The sequence below is a fragment of the Gallus gallus genome, chromosome 13, assembly GCF_016699485.2.
Source record: "Gallus gallus isolate bGalGal1 chromosome 13, bGalGal1.mat.broiler.GRCg7b, whole genome shotgun sequence".
NCBI lineage: Eukaryota > Metazoa > Chordata > Aves > Galliformes > Phasianidae > Gallus > Gallus gallus.
This window is the reverse complement of record NC_052544.1, coordinates 3,412,950-3,431,390: the sequence shown is the minus strand read 5'-3', so window position 1 is coordinate 3,431,390 and position 18,441 is coordinate 3,412,950. Positions and strand designations below refer to the sequence as shown.

The window sequence follows — 18,441 nt, the reverse complement described above, 5'->3', positions numbered from 1 at the left end:
ACCTGTGGAGTGTATGGCTTCCTTGTGTGCTGCTGTAGGAAGCTTGTAGAGTGTTAGGAAAACTCGGTCTCACTCTTCAGTGAGTTAAAATTGAGCAGACGGACAATAAATGGGAAGATGCTTACAAAAAGTATTTCAGTAACCTGGCATGCTGCTAAAAAACCTTTCTGCTTTAAGAGAACGTGTGAAGGAAAAAGCATCTACAACAGTTTCTCATTAAGGAGAACTATGCTTAATGGACAATGTATTATTTTAAAATAAGAGCAGACATCTGTGATGCCTGTATATTTTATTTGCTTTCTACAAAAGAGTTTTTGACTTCTTGCATTTGAACCCTTCTCCCTTTTAATATGGATTTGCAAAGAGTACAAAATAATGGAGATGACAAATGTGTGTATGCATGTTTTTCTCCTGCAGTAGCTGTTTTCAATCAGAATATCTCTTACCCAGATGGAAAATTCTACTTCATTGAAGTTTGTGTAAGAAGTTGTGATGGTTGTGTAAGATATTTTTTTCATGTACTTACAATGTGTCCATGTTGGAGGGAAATAACTGTTTTCATGCAGTTATCTATTTTGGGTAGAGGTAAATCTGGAAGAGCTCTGAATAAATTTTCGGCTCCTGCTGTCAGGGGTAACCATGAGCAGGGAGGTGAGGAGGAGGGATGGATGGATTCCTGAGCTGGTGTTGGAACTGAGCTGGGATCTGCAGCACGAGCTCTGTGCCTTTACACTTCCCATTGGCCGTCAAGCTCAGTGAGATCAGGAGCATCTGCTCTTCTGAGGCAAGTGACTGACTCCTGAGCATCCCAGAGTCACTGGGACTGTGTGGGATATGAAGGGGTCAGAGGCTGCTGCAAGGAAGAGCAGCAGCTCACCTTCACCCAGCATGGCTGGGCTGGGCTGGAGGGCAAACTGGCAGGGGCTTATTTGAAAGGCTTACTTGCTGGACTGAGCAAGTGTAGAGTAGTTGTGACTTCAAGCTTTCAAACGGAAGATGTTTCAACTGCTGAAAAGGAATTTTGGGGTAAAGCTTGGAAAGAACCTATTTACAGCTAATCTGTTCACCTAATTTTGTACCAGTACAGCACATTAGCTTCAGCAGGTGTATCCTTGTTAAATAACTATATATTTTTAAGTTGTTACTGTACTCTGACCTCAGCTTTGAGTAAATCAAAAAGGCAGGATCTCATCCCTTCCTGTCTCATGAACAAATTCTTCTGGTCGTCCAAAACACCCCTCCCTGTGTCAGCTGCACTTCCACTTTCCTGAATGAGAAAGATCAGAATTGTACATACACTCTGCTTCAGGTGCATTTCACCAAAGTGTTGTATGAAGATGTAAATACTTTCCTTCTTGTGGAAATATTTCTTGCTCCTACAGTAGATGTTATTACTGCCCCTCCATTCCTCCCACCTCTTTCCAATGTCTGAATTTTAAAATGGTAGATTAGATCTTCTTCCCTGTAGAGATTTCTGATAACCATCAGGATTCTACATGTTAAATGAGCATTGCTGATGTTAGTAACTAATCTTTACTACTTTGGTCTGATTTCGATTTTCTGATTGTAATGAAAAGCAAACTCTGTTGCTGTTCCATTAGTAATGCTGGAAAATGCCTATAAATGTTTAACTTATCAGCCTTTTGTTTTATAACAACAGAGAGTTGTATCACATTAAATTTTTACAACCGCAGTTCCATGAATTTAGATTTCTGTCTGTGCCCTGACATTTTCTTGTGAATGACAGGTCCTGAGTGGTTCATAAACCAGTCCGCTGTGAATGATGCACAAATTTGTGTTAGTTGTGGCCCAGGTTCCAGTCAAATGTAGCATGCAGGATGCAACTTATGTTCTTCCTGTGTCTGGTAGCAAGATGGAAATTGGTTTAGGGCTATTTTCAGAGAACAGAAAATGCATCTACCTAGACGTGCCTCAGAACATTACCAGGAGTCTTGATGCTAGAAACAAACGTACCTTCAATGTATCTTTCTGCTAAGCATGCATCTGCAGTGAGCATTGTTCAGTTTGCCTAGGAAGCCTGCCCTTACACTGACTCCTGGTGTACTGAAAAGTCGCAAAATGCCAGGACAGAACAAAGGCACTTTAATACGTAGCAACAGTCTTTGCCAGATATTTACTTCCTACTGCCGAGCAGAAAGAACAGAAACATACTGACTGATCTTTACCAGGACGATAATCAGACATCCACCAGTAAACATGAGCGTGGGCCAAAGGAAAGTGAAGAGGAGGCCTCTGGGGGGGTAAAGTCTGCTTAAAATGACATTGGTCTGCATTCCTCCTGGGTCATAGTAGCACGGGAAGGTCTGATACTTCTTGAAATTGTTTGCAATTTCTTCTATTTTTGCTTTCACTTCTTTGGCGTTCTCGGAGTTGCCGGGGACATACGAGCACTGGAAGGAGACATTGAAATGACTTGTTAGAACAGATGCTCTAATGCAGGTTTTGTAGTAAAGTTGCTTTGAGTAAAACAAACATGCTAGTGCTGACAAAAGCTGCTGTGGTTTGGCTGCCGTCCTGAGATTGGCTTGGTCTGCCTTTGCCCATAAGACAGCTGCCCTATTTCCCTGCTGTCTGCCAATGCCTGTATGCCCCAGGTTTGCAGACTAACAAGTTAGAGTAATGTTGGAAACCATTGACATGCTCAGAATGAAACTCCAGCTACTGGGACTGTCGTTTTTATGTTACAGTACCATTTGTCTTCAACTCAGAGACTTGCGTATGTTTAAATATTCATGTATGTTAAATATTCATGATCAGTTGGTACAACTGCTTAATAAGTATTAACTTAATGTTTGATGTAATGTTTAAAAAAATAAAATTGACAACCCTTTGTATCTTCTGAAACATTTTAAGCATTCCTTGGTCTAAGCATGAGCATCAGTGTGTGAAAGCTGAACAAGTCCTACTTGTGCTAAGCTGCTTGGCTGTAAAGCTGTGTGCCCGGCTCTTACTGCTCCCATTGAATCAGAGGTGTTGGATAGCAGCAGAGAGAGAACAGAATGTGCTCCACATACCTTTGGATTTCTTTCCAGGGTATCTTCAGTGTAATACAACATGACCTCTTGTCCTGAGGCCGTCAGATTAACCCACACGTGTAGGCAAGGGTAGTGAAAGATATCTTCATCCTCTGAGCCTTCGCTGTTTGAGCACAGGGCTTTGTCCTTGATGTTGACTTTGAGGACCTTGCATATGGTTTCTGTTGTCCAAACACTACAAAACCAGAACAAGAGGTATTGCTTTTAATTGCTTTTGTGGCATCAGTTATGAGTTGTTATACACTGGAGGTTCATCTCTGGGTGCCAGTGGTGGGTTAGCACAGGCAGAGCTCAGGGCTGCTCATCACCAATGCAGTGAGCTCTGCTCCTCTTAAGAAATTGATGTTTTACGTGTCTTTTGCTAATGTTTTTCAAATCTCAGAGCACAGCTTCAAACAGCTTTTCTAAATCCATTACTGAACGTTGTCAGCTATGATGCTGCCACGTAAGGTAGTGTTGGAGTCTGGCTGTTCTGCTTTTGCGGTATGAGAAACAACGTTGATACATTGCAGTATATAAGCCTTGAGATTTCTGAGCAATTTCTGAGCATAAAGGTGCTGCTACAAAGAATGAAATAGTGGATGTACTTCTGTCAAAATCTTCGATCGTGTTGAAATGAGCTGCTAAAGTGCCAGGGCACTCTTGGTTTTAGTACACCTTGTTTCTCGTAAATTGATTCTGTATGTAGAGGCAGAACTTGCAAAATGAAATAAAAATGTGAGTAATTGTAGCCTTATTGGCATTCAGGGTATTCTGCAGTGTTTGTTGTGGTAGACTGGGCTGCTGAAGGTATTCCTCATGATGGTTGATCTGGAGGCTGATATGTCTGATTGACCAAATAAATTCATCGTTACTTCTCTTATAAGCCTCTACCACTGAAAAGTATGGGTTTTTTTTGTTCCTGATTTTATTTTTTTTCTTACATTTATGGAAGACTTAACTTTCCATTTTCAAGCTTTGATAAGCATGACTGGTTTTCATTTTATTCGGTTTCATAGTAAATGTTTTGGTTTACTCTGCTCTGGTTCTAGCCCTGAGGATGGTCATAGCCCTCTTTTGTGTGCTTACCTGTAAATGCCTTGCTTCATGGCTCACTCTTTTCTTGCTCTTTGATCTTCCATTCTTGTGAGCTCTTTAAGAACGTAATATTTATTCAGTGTACTAACATATATCTTGGCTCTGTCTTAATAATTGTGTTTGAAAACGGCAAAAAAGAAACAGCCTTGTGTTCATAATCAAATGACTTACTACCTTTTGGTGTAGAATGGCACAATTGTAATCCCAATGAAGAAGTACATCATCATGGAGCATGCGACCATTCCCAGTCCCAGACAGAGGGCCCTCGTCTCTCCTCGCTTCTGTGCAGTCACCAGCTTTTTTGCCAACATGGTTCAGGTGTTAGGAAGTCTGGAATCTCTCTGGTCCTGTTTTGTGAGAGACAGTCATGATTAGAATTGGCTATCAGTGTTGCAGTTGAATGATTTCTGAACTGTCTTGTTGCACAAACTGTATACTGCTTAATAAAGTGATGGGTGAAGAAAGCAGGGAGGGAAGCCTGGGGGTGGGGGTTGGAAACTATCATTATGGTCTGAGGGAGTTTGATCAGCTTGATTGTCTTCAGCCTTCATTTGGTCTATTTGATATTACTTCTTGCCTGAAGAAAGAGGTGCTCTGTGTTGTGTATTGCTAAAGGCTGCATGAAGGGAAAATCCTCCCAAAGTAGAGTCCTTTTTCCATTTTTTTCCATTCTGTCTTCAGGTTTTGACTGAAATGTGTCTTTCTATTATTTCAAAAGAGTTGAAAAAAAGCATTACATGTAAAATGAGATGTATGGTTTTGATTTCTCAATGTATGTTTTATAGCCTTGTCCATGTGGAGATATATAAAGCCTGCTATCCAACTGCATGGGGCAGAAAAACTGCATTTTCGTGGCACAGGGAGTGTGATGCCCCCAAACCCAATTGGACAGGATCAGAGAAGACAGCAGTGAAGGCTCCTGCTGCTCTGCCACAGGCGCAGGGCTGTGGCTGCTGCTGGCACACTCATAGATAGGGATGAGCCCTGCAGCGTTGGTATCATAGTGGGAGCTCGTAGAGCTTGGGAGAGCCTGGCATCTCACCCATGCTCCCTTGCTGAATAGCACTTCTGGCCATCTTGCTGATGCTTTGATGTAGAGAGTCCGATAATATTTGCTGCGAATCCATATGCTATTAAATCAGTGCTGTTGTTTGTAGGATTGCTATCAAAGTGAGGCATAACAATCACAAAGAGTTCAACCCATCTCCAGGATCTGTGTCCCACTGACAGATGTAACTAACGGTTTGCTTTGGCTTTTTTAATTGAAACATGGTGCAAGCCACAGTTAGGGAAAACACAGACTGGCAAAATGTGTGTGGGTTTCTGGGCACAGAAGAGAGGAAGGCGGTGCAGGAGAAGGCCAGGACGTTATGTGTGTGGCACAACAGATCTTGGTCCTGTTCTCACGTGCAAGACAGTAGTGCACAGCTTCATGCAGTAGCTGAGGCATTCTCAGGGCTTTGGCTTCAGGTGTGTGCAGCTATTTAGTGTTTATCTGCAAGCTGGTGTTCAGTGTGGCATGGTACCCACCTAAATCCACCTGTGCTCAGCTAATCCACAGAGCAAATAAAAGACGTGAGTTTAGATAAAGGATAAGGCAGCCACAAGCCTAAGTTGGTGAATGGCTGCTCTTGTTACCTGTGAGCAGGCAAACTGCAGCAGTGCCAGGCTGGGAGAGCCGTGGGGTTGGGTCAGCGCGGCTGGGGAAAGGCATGAGAAAGGCACCGTCAGCTCTTAACAGGAAAAGTGTGGGTATAATTCGAGTGCTGCTTTCTTTCTGATTAATTGTCTTTCACTGATGAAAGTGTTAAGAGCTAGTTTGGGATCTTAATTTTTATTTAAGTGTATATTTTTAGAGTTATTAATGCGTAATATTTAAATGTTTTCAGGGGTCACTAAGAAGAAAAAGAGTTGTTATTGTTGGAGTAGTGAATTTTGTCCAGGACTGTGGCTAATTCTGCTCTTAAATGAAAGAACAAGGACCACTCAGGATTTGGCTTACAGCACTTTTAAGGTCACAGTCTTTCTGATGGTTGCGTATAACTCACTGGTGTTCTAGGAGGGAGGAATCTTCCCTTGGATGCTGCTGTAAGATGGATGTGACCTGCTTATTGGAGCTAGAGTTTAATACAGAAAGTCCACGCAGCCGTGTGAGCTAATGCTCTTAGGTTAGGCTGTGCAGCTTGGTCGGGAGGCAAGACGGAGCAGAGGGGGGCATGGGCTCTGAGACCGTGTGGTCCTCCAACCACAGTGGGAAGCTGGTGGCAGCCAACTGGAGACCTGCCTTGTTAGCAATTCTTACGTGGAGTAAGGATGATTAATCTTTAATCAGTTCTGTGGGAAAGTGAATGAGTGGAAAAATTGGTACCCTCAATGTGACTTGAGGATAACTCTGTCTCTAGTGCTGTTACTCTACAAGTTTTACTTGGGCTACAGCATTTACATAGCTGTCCCAGTTACACTGGGAAATGGTGGGATCATCCTGTGTGTATATATAGAAAAACTTTATTTGGAGTTTCACTAGTGCTCAAAAGGTTAATATTTCAGATTGAAAAGTTCTTCTCTTCCATCTTCTAGCCCCACCAATGCATGTTAGGAGGAATGTTGAAAGAGCTCATTAAGTGTTTCCTCCGACAGAATCATTAAGTCTCTGAAAAATGAAGCACTGCTGAGGACTCAATTGGCCCAGGAAGTCTCTGAGCATCTTTGGATTGGAAGATGTTTGGAGTATATAATGGGGATTTTAGTCCGTCCTTCAAGAGCGAATCTAAATGTGTCTTCTGCACTGAAGATTGCAGGGTGACTCCATAATTATTAGGAAAATACAGGCTCCAAATCTTTTCATAACGTTCCTTCTCCTTGATTTCTTTTTCCCTTAGTCTAGTTAAATTATACAGTACATTAGCTGTGCAATTTCAATGCATAATCACTGCATTGACAGCTGCTGGTGATAATCCTAAGGATGCCATCTGCTCAGGTTTGGAACACAGTCCCCTGCTCTGACTAACAGATGTGCCTGATACTCAGTGGGAAGCCCCTGCCTCCTCTCCCATCTCTTGAGGAGTTCCTAGTGCCGAGAGCTGCGTAAGCTGGTAGAGGGCCTCTGTCTCAGGCTGTGCCAGGCTGCTCTGAGCTCAGGATCAGCAGTATACAGGGGGTGTCCATAGCATCTCTTGCTGTGGGAGCCAGAAGGCAATTGTAAATTTGACTCCTGTAAATATAAGTTCTGTACTGGTTATTTTGATGTGGCAGAGCTGTACACCTTATGTATTTGCCAGTATCTCGTTATAGAATTAATCTCATTACTGACATTTGCTTATTTGTTCCTGTGAGTGTTTTCAACGCTGTAGATTCTTCTTCCTTTGCTCCACTCCTATCCTTGTGCCCCCTCTTACATCCCTGAAGTTAGACCTGCACTCACTCCAGCACTCGTTCCCTCCTTCTCTCCCCCTGCCCCATTTCCTTTCTTAGCAATTATAAACATGGTACTGCTGGTAACAGGTCTGCTTTCCCCAGTGATGCTGGGGCCAGAGGGCACCAATCTTGTTCATTGCAGTTTAAGAGCCCGTTACTTTCAATGTATTCTGCACGCCTAGGACTGCAAACATGGTGCACCTGGCAGAATAGACTGATGCTGAATCTCAGTGTAAAATTGCATGGAAAAGCAGATTCTGCAATGCTCTGCTGTAATCCTGGAGATTCAGTATCAAAACTGCATAACACCATACAATTGCATGCTTTTTATGAAATACATTGTACCAATTTGCTCAAGAACTGTTTAGCTACTTGGACACTAATGTGAATTAAGTTAGTTTTTCTGTTTAAAAATGAGTGGAGTCTAAAACTCTGTGCATGTTAGTCTTTATACTTGGTAGTAGTTAAACAAGAAAAGCCCTTTAATCAGTTTAGCACTTCTGAATTCTTTGTGGACTGCTGCTTTGGGTTCCTCTGTAGTACAGGGCTGCACAGAGTTATTCAGCTTAAGAGCAGTTTCCAAAGAAGCCTGACAGAGTTCAGGTGTGGTTCATCTCTAACTTCCCCGGTGGTAGATGAAGCACAGTCCCCAAAGGAATGCTACGGGGTGCTGAGCGCCCAGAGACAGGGAACTCCAAAGAGCAAAGATGCTGTGAGGGCTGCAGACTCTTAAGATTCTGGATTTTGTGGAAATAACCGTTGTATTTGCAGTCTGGTAACTCTCCATAATTATTAGCATACAGTTACAACTTGCCCACGTGCTACGGAAAGGGTAGGTGGGTTTCCTCTGTAGTGCTGGAGATTTAGAAGGACGGTTGCTTCCAAGAGCTCTGTATTTGCCAAAAAGCAAAGCTATTGTTTGCTCACAGGGAAAACAGAAATGGCTTAGAAGTATACTTACTGTTTCTGATGAAATGCTGCCCTTGTTGGTGGAAGAACAACTCCTGTTATGTGACCGACTCGGTGTAACACCTTTCTGCCCAACGTAAAGCAGTGGAGCTTAGAGCTGGAGGAGATGGATTTTTTTCTTTCCCTTACTTCTCTGGGTTTGCTTTACTGTGGCCAAACTCATGACTTAGTTCCCCTATTGAGAAGCTTTCTGTAACCATAAATGGTAAGGTATGAAACAGTGCTGTCCTTTTTCAGATTAATTGCTGAAACCAGGAAACCACAATACTGAGACTGACTGCAGCTGAAGGACTGACTTTTCTTGTACACTACGGCCACTTTACCACATCCCACATCCCCGTGGATTTGTCTTAAGCTGCTCTCGTACAGCTTTTTGGTTTAGAAATCTCTTAGGTCTTTTGGCTAAGATTTATGGAAGTACTCTGGACTGCGAGTGTTATAAATATTCAATGTTTGTGGGGGTTTGTTCTTTTTCTTCTATGAAAAAAAGCTCTGGGATTATGCTGTTACCAGTGTGCCTTTCCCTCAGACACAGCAAGGCAATAGGCGTTCTGTGGGGAACTTGTGTTATGTCCTGCAGGACGTGAGGCTGACGGGCACAGCCTCAGCAGGTGAGAGGGAGTGTGTAAGCAGGAGAGCGTGCTTTGGGGAAGATCTGGCAGAAGAAAGTGAGCACAGGAGAAGAAAAGAAGGTGGAGGACTCTACTGTGTGAATGTGTGCATATATGTGCGTGTGTGTATACGTGTGTGTACAAATGTATAACCATCTCGTTTTCTTCTCGTTATGAAGCTGGGTGAGTCTTGCAATAGAGATGGAACAGGTATGGGACTTCAGCGAGCTTCAGAGCTTGATTCATTTGTTCTTTTAGGGCCTAGAGGGCACCTTCTGTTCAGCTGTGTTCCAGAAGATGTGGTTTGCTTGCTGGAAGTATTGGTGGTTAACAGAGAAGAAGATGGGAAATGCTGGAGCATGCTGTTGGATAGATGCTGCTGGAAACTACCGAGCTGCATGCAGGTCATTGCCAAAAACCAGATCCTCCTGCATAAGGAGTTCTGGCAGCACAAGAGGGTAGTTTCCAGCACAGAGTAGGTGCAGTGACATAAGCTCAACTCAACTACAAAATACAGCAATGAAGTTAAAATGTGTGATAGCGTTTTTGCTGCTGTGGCCTGATTGTTGTTCGTACCCAGTTCATCTAAAAAGCCCCAGTATTTATTTTTTCCCCTCTTGCAGTAGATATATGGTACTTTGTGTTTAAAGATAAAGGAGCCTTTTCTTTCTGTTCCCTCCTTTGATAAGCTGGACTGTTAGTACAGAGTGTGAACAGGATGGGCTGGCCATGGTGATGACTTGAAGGTTCAGCTTGGATGTTCCTGGTAGATGCCCTGCAGTGAGAGGGAGGAAGGCCACCTTATTGATAAAGGAACTGCAATGTGTTAATTCAGCAAGAACACGGAGTGTTCTGAATATTGTAAACAAGCACGGCATCCTCTCCACTCTGCTGTCTAACCTAATAATTACTTATTTCACCTTGAGCTGGTCACTCAGGCTTGCTTGTAGTAAAAGATTTGAAGCTAGCAAGTTCAGAGAGTTTGAGCTGTCTGAAGATTACAGATGATTCTCCACTCATTGTACCTTTTCTGTTATTACTGATGCAGAAGAGAGCGCACAAAGCTGACTTGGATTTAGCTTTAAGGGTCTGGCAGTTACCTAAGATGAAGCCTGCTGCTGTCATCTAGATTGGAAAGATTTATGATCTTGGTCGTTTTTTAATATTTAAGAAGTGATGTAGCAAAATCTGAAAAATGACATTTGAAGTTTGGAAAAAGCTTTAGAACAGAAGTCATTCCCAGCTACAGTGTGATCTGGGTAGGTGGACTTCTTTTTTTTTCTTTATCACTGCTGAATATTTTAAAAGCCAGCTTTGAAATATCCCAGGTGCACACTCAGGCTCAAGGAGTCGTGCTTCTAATGGGGAATTTTAGGAAAGATTTTTAGGTTGAGTAATTCAGGAGTCAAGGCAGAAAACAAGGTAATGCCACTGGTTGTATTCTTGAGTCTGTGGCTGGTTGTCTCCTGACTTCTGCCCTTAATTCAGCTGACTAATCTGCACTGTGTGACAGCAGATCTGTTTGCTGGTGCATGCAGGAGTTACACTGCACAACGACCACACAACCTGTGCACGTCACAGACAAAGCAGAGTAGATTTTGGAGGTGCTTTGGTGCGCTGAATGAGGTGGTGTTAGTGCTTTGGCTTGGTTAGAGGTACACTGGTGTTTTGTTTGAGCAGACAGAAGCCACGCTCCACAGCTGGCACCGCACATCACCTTTTGTTTCATTTTCACTCCTGCACTGCAAACATGCAGGTCCAGGTGGCCACAGCATCCCTGAAAGCTAAACCCAAAATAACTGTGTGCAAGCACTAAAGGCAGCTGCTGTGCTGTTACGCTTAGCTAGTATTTGGAGCGCAGGTCCAGCTGCAGTTTGTGTGTGGAGCTGCTGCTGGAGCAGTACCTCTGTAGCTTCTTTCCACGCTATGTAACGGGCAGTGCACCGTTTCTCTTGGCTCACCCAGAGAGGGGATTGCTGCCAGGAAGGCACAGCCCTCTGAGTAAGGGTGGCAGAACAGAATGGGGCTGGTTAGGGGCAGCTGGGGCTACGGGCTTCAGACTTTGCTGGTCTGGGAGCCTTCTGCAAATACTGCTTTCAACAAAGATTTTTAATGCTAACTAATGCTTTTAACTCAGACTTAAAAAAAAAAAAAAAAAAAAAGAAAAGAAAAGAAAAAAGGAGAGGCCTTCTCAAGCTTGGCTTGGTGTGTGGCTTTAATATTCAGTTCCTGACTATTATTTGAGGAAGAAAAAGAGAAGTGAAACAATGTCAGGGACAGGCTTTCCTGAACTGCAAACACTGTTTTGAATCTGAAGAAGTTTTGTGTCATAGAATCACAGAATGACTTGGCTGGAAGGGTCCCCAAGAATCATGAAGCTCCAACCCTCCTGCCACAGGCAGGGCCACCAACCTCTGTACCTGATGCTATACCAGGCTGCCCAGAGCCCCATCCAACCTGGCCTTGAACACCTCCAGGGATGGAGCACCCACAGCCTCTCTGAGCAGCCTGTAAAGAACTTCCCACCGACATCCAATCTAACCCTTCCCTCCTTGAACTTAAAACCATCCCTTGTTGTCCTATCACTACCCGAGTAAGAAGTTGATTCCCCTTCCTTTTGCAATCCCCTTTTGTCAGTGTCTTCCTTCCCACTTCTTTTATTTCAGTGTATTAAGGCCTTTAGCTGAGGCCAAAACAAACAAAATTTGAGGGTTACTTTCCTGTGATTCTTGGTATGAATGAGCAAGACGTGGATCTGAAAATACTGGCTGGAAGTTAGTGAAGCATTTTGCATCTAAAACTATCAGGTTCCATAACAAGAAGATATCAGACAAAGGTTTAAGGTTTTTGTGGAATTAATTTTTCTGCAAGTGAAAGGAAAAACGTGAGAGAAGGGATGAGTTTACAGCTTGGAGAGACAAATTGTGTAAACGTTAGCATACAAGGATTGCAGCTTGTATTGTAAATAAAAGTATGACGGGCTATAAACGCTGTGGCAGCAGAGGAGAAAATAGCTTCTGGCTTCTCCTTGCTGCACCACTCTTCAGTGAGTACTGAGATCATTGTGCTTTGTGCACTCTATTGTAGAATGATCTGTGCTATCTCTTTGTACCTGATAAGGGTCAGTTGTCATGACTGTGTATTAGTGTAGAGGATGGTTACCTCTCCCAGGGAACTGGGCTGACTTTGCTGTCATTCTGAAGTTTTGAGGAAGCTCAAGAAGGTCTGTCATGACTCCACACTTAGTTTGTTGTTGTCACGTTGCATGAATTAATCTTCTTTTGTGTTTGCAGTTGACCTGTCATATGGGAGGTGGTCAAATACAGCAGGTAGATCCTCCTGGCTGGCTTAGGCATAGCGTGCAAACAGTGCCTGCGTAAGTGATGCAAGTTTGCAAACTGTAAGCTCCCTTTTGGCTTTAAAATAAAGAGCAGCTCAGTAGTTAAAAAGAAAAAAGTCTGCTAGGTGGTCAGAACTGCTCATTTTATTCTTCAGAGCTAATCATCCATATGGGTTGTTTTCATGTTGGAGCATAAGAAAAATGTAATGGCTGTAAGGCAGAGCTAGTTTAATAAGTATTGCCATTTTATTTCCAGGACTTTCTGTTGCTTCTAAGGAATCAGTGAGCTGTGAAATGAGAACAGTTGTTTGGATCTTCAGAAAGCACTGCAAAGTTATTAGCTTCCCCCTTCTTAATTGAAACATATTCATAATGTAGTACATTGTCATTTTTAATGGGCATCATAAAGAGAAACTGTGGCTCTTGAACAAGAAACAGCCGCACTTGAAAATGATGCAAGTGAGAAGAGGCAAGATGCCCTAAGCGTTGGCATGTCTAAATCAGATGCGGGCCAAGTTCAGGAACATGGCTGTTTCTTGTTAAATAACTAAATAAACAAAAATGGTTGTCAAACTTGATGATAACTCCCCACTGTCACGGGAGTACTCACACTTCATGCTTACGTATCTAAGCAGGGGTTCTGAATTGTGTGTTCGATGTTCAACGTTGCTGTGTTGTGGTTGTGTGTGCTCAGGATGAATGGCTGAGTGGAAGGCAGCTCTGCCGTGATGGGCATCCCCGGGGGTGCTGTACCTGTCATAAAGCTGTGGTAGGACTTCATTTCTCTTCCAAGTTCTCAAACTCTTCTGCTACTGTCTCTGAATACGAAAGCTTGAGAAGATTCAAGTGTTTGGTGGATACATAGTGACTGATTTCAGTGCAGGAATGGTGGGTTTTTTCCTTTAATCTTGCTCTATAGATGGGCACAAGGAGATAACTGCCTTGGTCTGGCATGTGTGAGAAAGCTGGAATGGGACACCCAGCAGGCTGCTGGTGCAGGCAGCTGTGTGACTGCATTTGTGGAGTTTCTGTGCTGTGCTGTGGTTTTTGCTGTCATCTCTGAAGTTGACTGCTGCAGTAAAACGGGTAACTTTCTATGATCTCTTCTGTTCAGTGTTTGCACTGTATCTTAAAGAAGGGCTTTCAACTCCTCATCTATAAAATGGCAGTGATGTATCCATTCTTACTATCCTAAGGCCGAATACATTAATGAAATGTAATTCCTTAATGGAAGGCACTCAGTATATTAGCTGAGTATAACTCAATATGTAGTTGGGCTAATGAAAGGAAAATTGCTTTTTTCCATGTACTGGTTAGTTCACGGAGCTGACAAAAAATGCAAGCAGAAAAGAGAAGGAATGTGAGGACCATTTCGCAGAATAAGATACTGAGATGTGATTGTCTGTGGTGTCGTTAGCCTATGAGAATGCCCAGGTGACAGTACGACTACGTGCAGCCTTTCGGGCTCTGCATATGTTGGACCTACTGCACGTGCCATTCAGAAACAACTGTTGTAAGTTAAGTAACTTCAGCATGATCTGCACGATTTCACTTGCTGCTTAAATTCTGGATATCAGACAGTCTGGTTACAGCAAGTCTGGCTTAGGGGATAACCCCTGTGTTCTGGGGAGCCTGTATATTGATGACTTGTGTACGAGGCATGTACCTTATTTAAATGGTCTACTATTTTGTTGTTACTTATCAAATAACATTTCAAATCTGGGCAGTTGATTCAGTTCACTTGAGATGCTTGCTGAAGACCCAATTTAAAGAGCATATTTTTTTGCCCATTTGACCACTGATGCTGTTTCCTTTGCTGGAAGGTCTGCCATTGTGAACGTTGTGTGCAAGGTGCAGCCTCTCTCCTCTTCTGTGCCTGCATGTGGATGCTGCTGGCACCAATTCATTGCTGTCCTGTAGTGGGAATGGGAGACTGAGAAGGGAGGCATTAACCTTCTGCTTCTTACACTCCCCAAACACCCAGCACTGTATGTCATACCCTTGCTGCAGTGAGTTATGTTCTGTCTGGTAAGAGGAGCAAAATATACAAAAAAATAGAACAAAACATAGTGATGGAAAGAGCAACGTTACTTCTTTTCTGAGAATTACATTGCTTAAAGGCAGGATTTTAAAGAATAAATAAAAAATACAGGGAAATGTAATAGGAAATGACCTTTGTTCCTACACCACACTCATTCTAAAGGGAAAATTTAATTACTATTATTTTTCTTTTGCCAGATATATATATAAGGAAATCTTTTCCTTAACATTATTCTGTTCTCATGGAAGGTTACTGTAAAGGAGTTTGTCATCAAAAAGAATACCAGAGATCCTGAGTTCCCTGAAGCAGTTGAATTTTCTTTTGGAATCCAGTCCCAGTATGTAGGCACTTTATGTACTTTACTGTGCAATTTCCATGAAGGTAACACAATTACTTTTAGCTTCTACTTTACCTGGGGAACTTCAATCCATTTCAAAGTAACGTTGCCCCAGGATGCGAACTGCAGCTACATTGTGGGCTTATGGAGCAGTTTTCACTGTGCTTAAAACTTAAATGAGCTATTGGTAGTGGTGGCCATTAATTTGGCCTGGCTATGAGAAGTGCTGGGCTGCCTGGGCTGTGTGCTGGGGCTCAGCTGAAGAGTGCCTGAGAGAGGTGGTGGATGGGGGCACAAAGTCAGTGACTGGTGGGTTTGCTCGTTCGTTGGTTGAAGCTTGCTGTGTGCTGCCATAGCGAAACAAAAGCCCCAGCTGTTCTACATGAGCAGTATGGGAGGGGAGCATTGGAGAGAGCATGCAGCAGGAATTCGGTGGGGAGAATTGCTGGGAAATGGTCTTCTTCCAGCATCAGGAGCCTTAACTTCCTGTCTTGGCAGAACAGAAACAGAAAATGAAGTAATTCTCTGACTTCCCCATCTTTCCTACTGGTTACGGTTCTGGATTAGCAGCGTTTTTGTTCTGTAATCTGTGCTTTTTTTTTTATATACCAGCATGGACTTGATTCATCTTGCACAGGTTCTGTTACAGCACTTAGACTTACCTTTCACTAATAAAAACGTGCTTCAGCAGGTAAATTACTCCTCTTGTCAATGATTATATATAAATGTGGAGAAAATCGATTGAAATTGGATTTATTTTATCCAACCATCTCAATCTGAGCCTGAAAGTCTTCAAAGGCGTGAATGAGAAATGTTCTGCTAGAGGAAATAACACTAATTAGTTTGGCAGAGAGAAGAAACCACCAGTCCTTACTCTGTAATTGTCAGCTTTCCTTACTTTAACTGTATATTTCTGCCTTAGACCATCTTGTTATCTCTGGTGGCGTTTGGCTTCTTGGTTTCTGTGTTGTAAGGCAGAAGCAGGAAGAAATGAATGCTGAACCAATGCCACTGAGTGGAATTTGATGTTGGTGCATACTAGCCACAGGAACTGGCACTTACACAGGCAAAGAGAGTCTGCAATACCAGGAGACTTTTCTAGAAGTGAATGCAGTCGATGCTTTGGCTGAGATGTATGATTTGGCTTTCTGCTTGTTTTTAACATGCAGATGGAATGAAAGAGTTACCGGACTGTCACAGACTAAACATTTTGGCACATCCCTTCCCTCAGAAGGGGATGTTATATGCTGCGGAGGGCAGCTGGAGGGCTGGTCATGTTTGACAAGCACTCTGAGAAGGATGTCCACCTGGGATGTGGTGTGAATTCTTAGCCCTCATTTACCTGAGTGTAAGCGAGACTGCAGTGGTGGCATTCCTCCTATGCAAGCAGAATGTATTTTATCCTGATGTCAAATGCAGTGAGTGCAGATGGTCATACCATTTGTAACTTCCTATTACAGATTCAGTTACTTGTATGCTGGAGTTTGCAGTAAGGAAGACCTTTACAGATGAGCAGAGAAAACTTTACTCTTATTCTTCTCAGCCCTTTTTTTATCCTATGGCACTGTAATTAGAAAGCAGTGACCAAAAAAAAAAAAAAAAAAGAGGCAACTGGTTTGAAGCCATAGTTCTGATTACCTAAATCAGAGAAAATGTTTGAACCAAAAGCAAATTTTAGGATACTTCCCTAACTTTTGTGCTATTAGAATATGCTGGAATATGTTACGCCCTTCCAGTAGCCTAAAGGAGGGTTTTTGAGATATAAAATAAGTAGAGATGACTTTGAAAATGGTCAAATCAATGATCTGATGTCAGAATATGGATACTTTCCTCTTTCCAGGGAGACACATTTTCTTCCTTGTGGATTTGTGTGAGAAGTAGAAAAGCTCCAGCATGAATGAGAAAATAAGAGATGCTTGTCCATCACATCCTAAACGTGAGTGGAATAGGAGAATGCATGTGGGCTTGGGAGGAAAAACTTCAAGAGCCCTGTCCAAAACTTTCCATTCAATTAAGAAAGATTTTCTACTTGGTCTTGGTGAATAAATCCACACCAAAGTTTGGGCTCCAAAGTAAATTATCAGCCATTTGCACAGGACTGATTGTCAGCAGTTTGTTTTATGATAACTAATGAAAATAGAGGATTTCAAGTAAAGCTTGGACTGGTCTCCCTTTAGATGGAAATTGTGCTGAGCTTACAAACCTCAGCTTTTCATTCGTGAGCTTCATTAACAGTGCCATGCATGCTATTGGTAACTTCTGAAACACCATACAGGATTTGGAAGCCTCTAGATAAAATGCTATAGCTCACTTCTTTATGGCATAAACAGTGACAGTGTTTAATCGTGGTTATCTCTCATTGTACTTGCTCAGCACTTCTGCACTCCCCTTGGATTTCTTTGTTCTAAGCAAAATTATTTTATCTCCCTCAGGTTCTTTCTGTCTGTTGCTTTTCTTATTCAACCTCCAAGTTAATTTCAGGCTAAAGGGAAAAAAAAACCTGCTTCCTGAACTTTGAATGTGTGGGACCAGTTATGAAAAATTGCAGTGTTCTTGGGGGATGGTGTGTGAAATACGGGCTTTGTAGGTGGCTTTGAATCAGCCTTCAAGGCAGTGGTTCTGTCTGTTTGTGTTTGTGGATAGCGATGTCTCTAATCATAACTGAATCATTTTTAAATGTGAATTTGTAAGGGTGGGTGAACAGTGAAAACCAAAACATTGTCCCCTTTGGACTCAACAAGATGGGATTTTCGTAACTTCAGTGGCAACAGGCACTATGCTGACAGCCTGTGCAGACCTATTATTGGAATCTTACTGTAATCATCTAAAGTGGAGTTTTGACCCCCCAGAAACAATCTGGTACTGCAGCATGTCTTGTGATTTCTGGTTGGCTTAAAAGTAACTAAGAAAAATGTAGGGAACCAAGCCAAGAGCCAGTTCTCTAGTAGGTCAGTGTCTGCTGTGTCTTTTCTACGACTGCGTATGGGTAACTTTTTGTCTGATAGGGAATATAAAAGAATACTGAATGGTGAAATGGGAGGGAATAGACCAAGCATCCCTATTATCACCTACAAGTGACATTCAGTTTGTGTGGTTAGAACTTGTCCCCTGGTGCCCAGGTACTGATGCTGTGCGTTCCTGGTGAGTAGTACAGTTGTAGAGAACTGGAACATAAGTTTCATCGTGACAAGATGAAGCCTGCTGTCTGCTTTTGTTGCTGTTGTTGTTTTTTTTTTGTGGGTAATAATGAAGATCTCAAATTGAAAATGATCACTGAGGATAACTGAGTCCATTGTATGAGGCTAAAAAGACTTCTTATGAAAAGGAGAGCCAGTATTGTATTTTATTTCAACCTTCACCCTGCTTTTCATGCAGGTGCTCTCCAAAAAGCTGCCATTGACATGGTAGGCGCAAGAAGTTGTTCTTCTTTTTCTTCATGTCCTAAGCAGCTGCATGTATAAGGTGCCCCTTGTACAAGGTGTTTTTTGTCTTGCATTTGGATTCACAAGATCAGATTTCTGCAAAGGTAATTATGCTTGGATAATAGCTGCATTTGGGAAATTCTCCATAGTTCTTTTTTTTCTCCAGTAAAATAT

At 42.5% G+C, this 18,441-nt stretch overlaps 2 protein-coding genes across 7 annotated transcripts in view; one reads left to right on the top strand and one right to left on the bottom strand.

Moving 5' to 3' along the window:
* KCNIP1 (potassium voltage-gated channel interacting protein 1) overlaps nucleotides 1–18,441 on the top strand; it is a 296,724-nt gene that overhangs the window by 22,333 nt on the left and 255,950 nt on the right. For 2 of the 5 annotated variants that reach the window (XM_046900502.1, XM_040647088.2), the window contains exon 1: nucleotides 8,805–9,127. The exons of 2 other annotated variants lie outside the window; for them this stretch is intronic. The gene's annotated coding sequence lies outside the window, so the exon portion shown is untranslated. Of the gene's footprint in view, nucleotides 1–8,804; nucleotides 9,128–16,685; nucleotides 16,782–18,441 lie in introns of those variants that run through there. One more of the 5 variants, XM_040647087.2, reaches the window with a different exon arrangement.
* On the bottom strand, nucleotides 1,621–8,667 carry KCNMB1 (potassium calcium-activated channel subfamily M regulatory beta subunit 1). 2 transcript variants are annotated; one of them, XM_015293587.4, is made up of 5 exons: nucleotides 8,509–8,667; nucleotides 5,772–5,833; nucleotides 4,308–4,480; nucleotides 3,036–3,231; nucleotides 2,081–2,411 (listed from the first exon to the last, which is right to left on the bottom strand). In XM_015293587.4, the coding sequence occupies exons 3-5, from the start codon at nucleotides 4,442–4,444 to the stop codon at nucleotides 2,142–2,144; spliced, it is 603 nt and encodes a 200-aa protein (XP_015149073.1). In that variant the 5' UTR covers nucleotides 4,445–4,480; nucleotides 5,772–5,833; nucleotides 8,509–8,667; the 3' UTR covers nucleotides 2,081–2,141.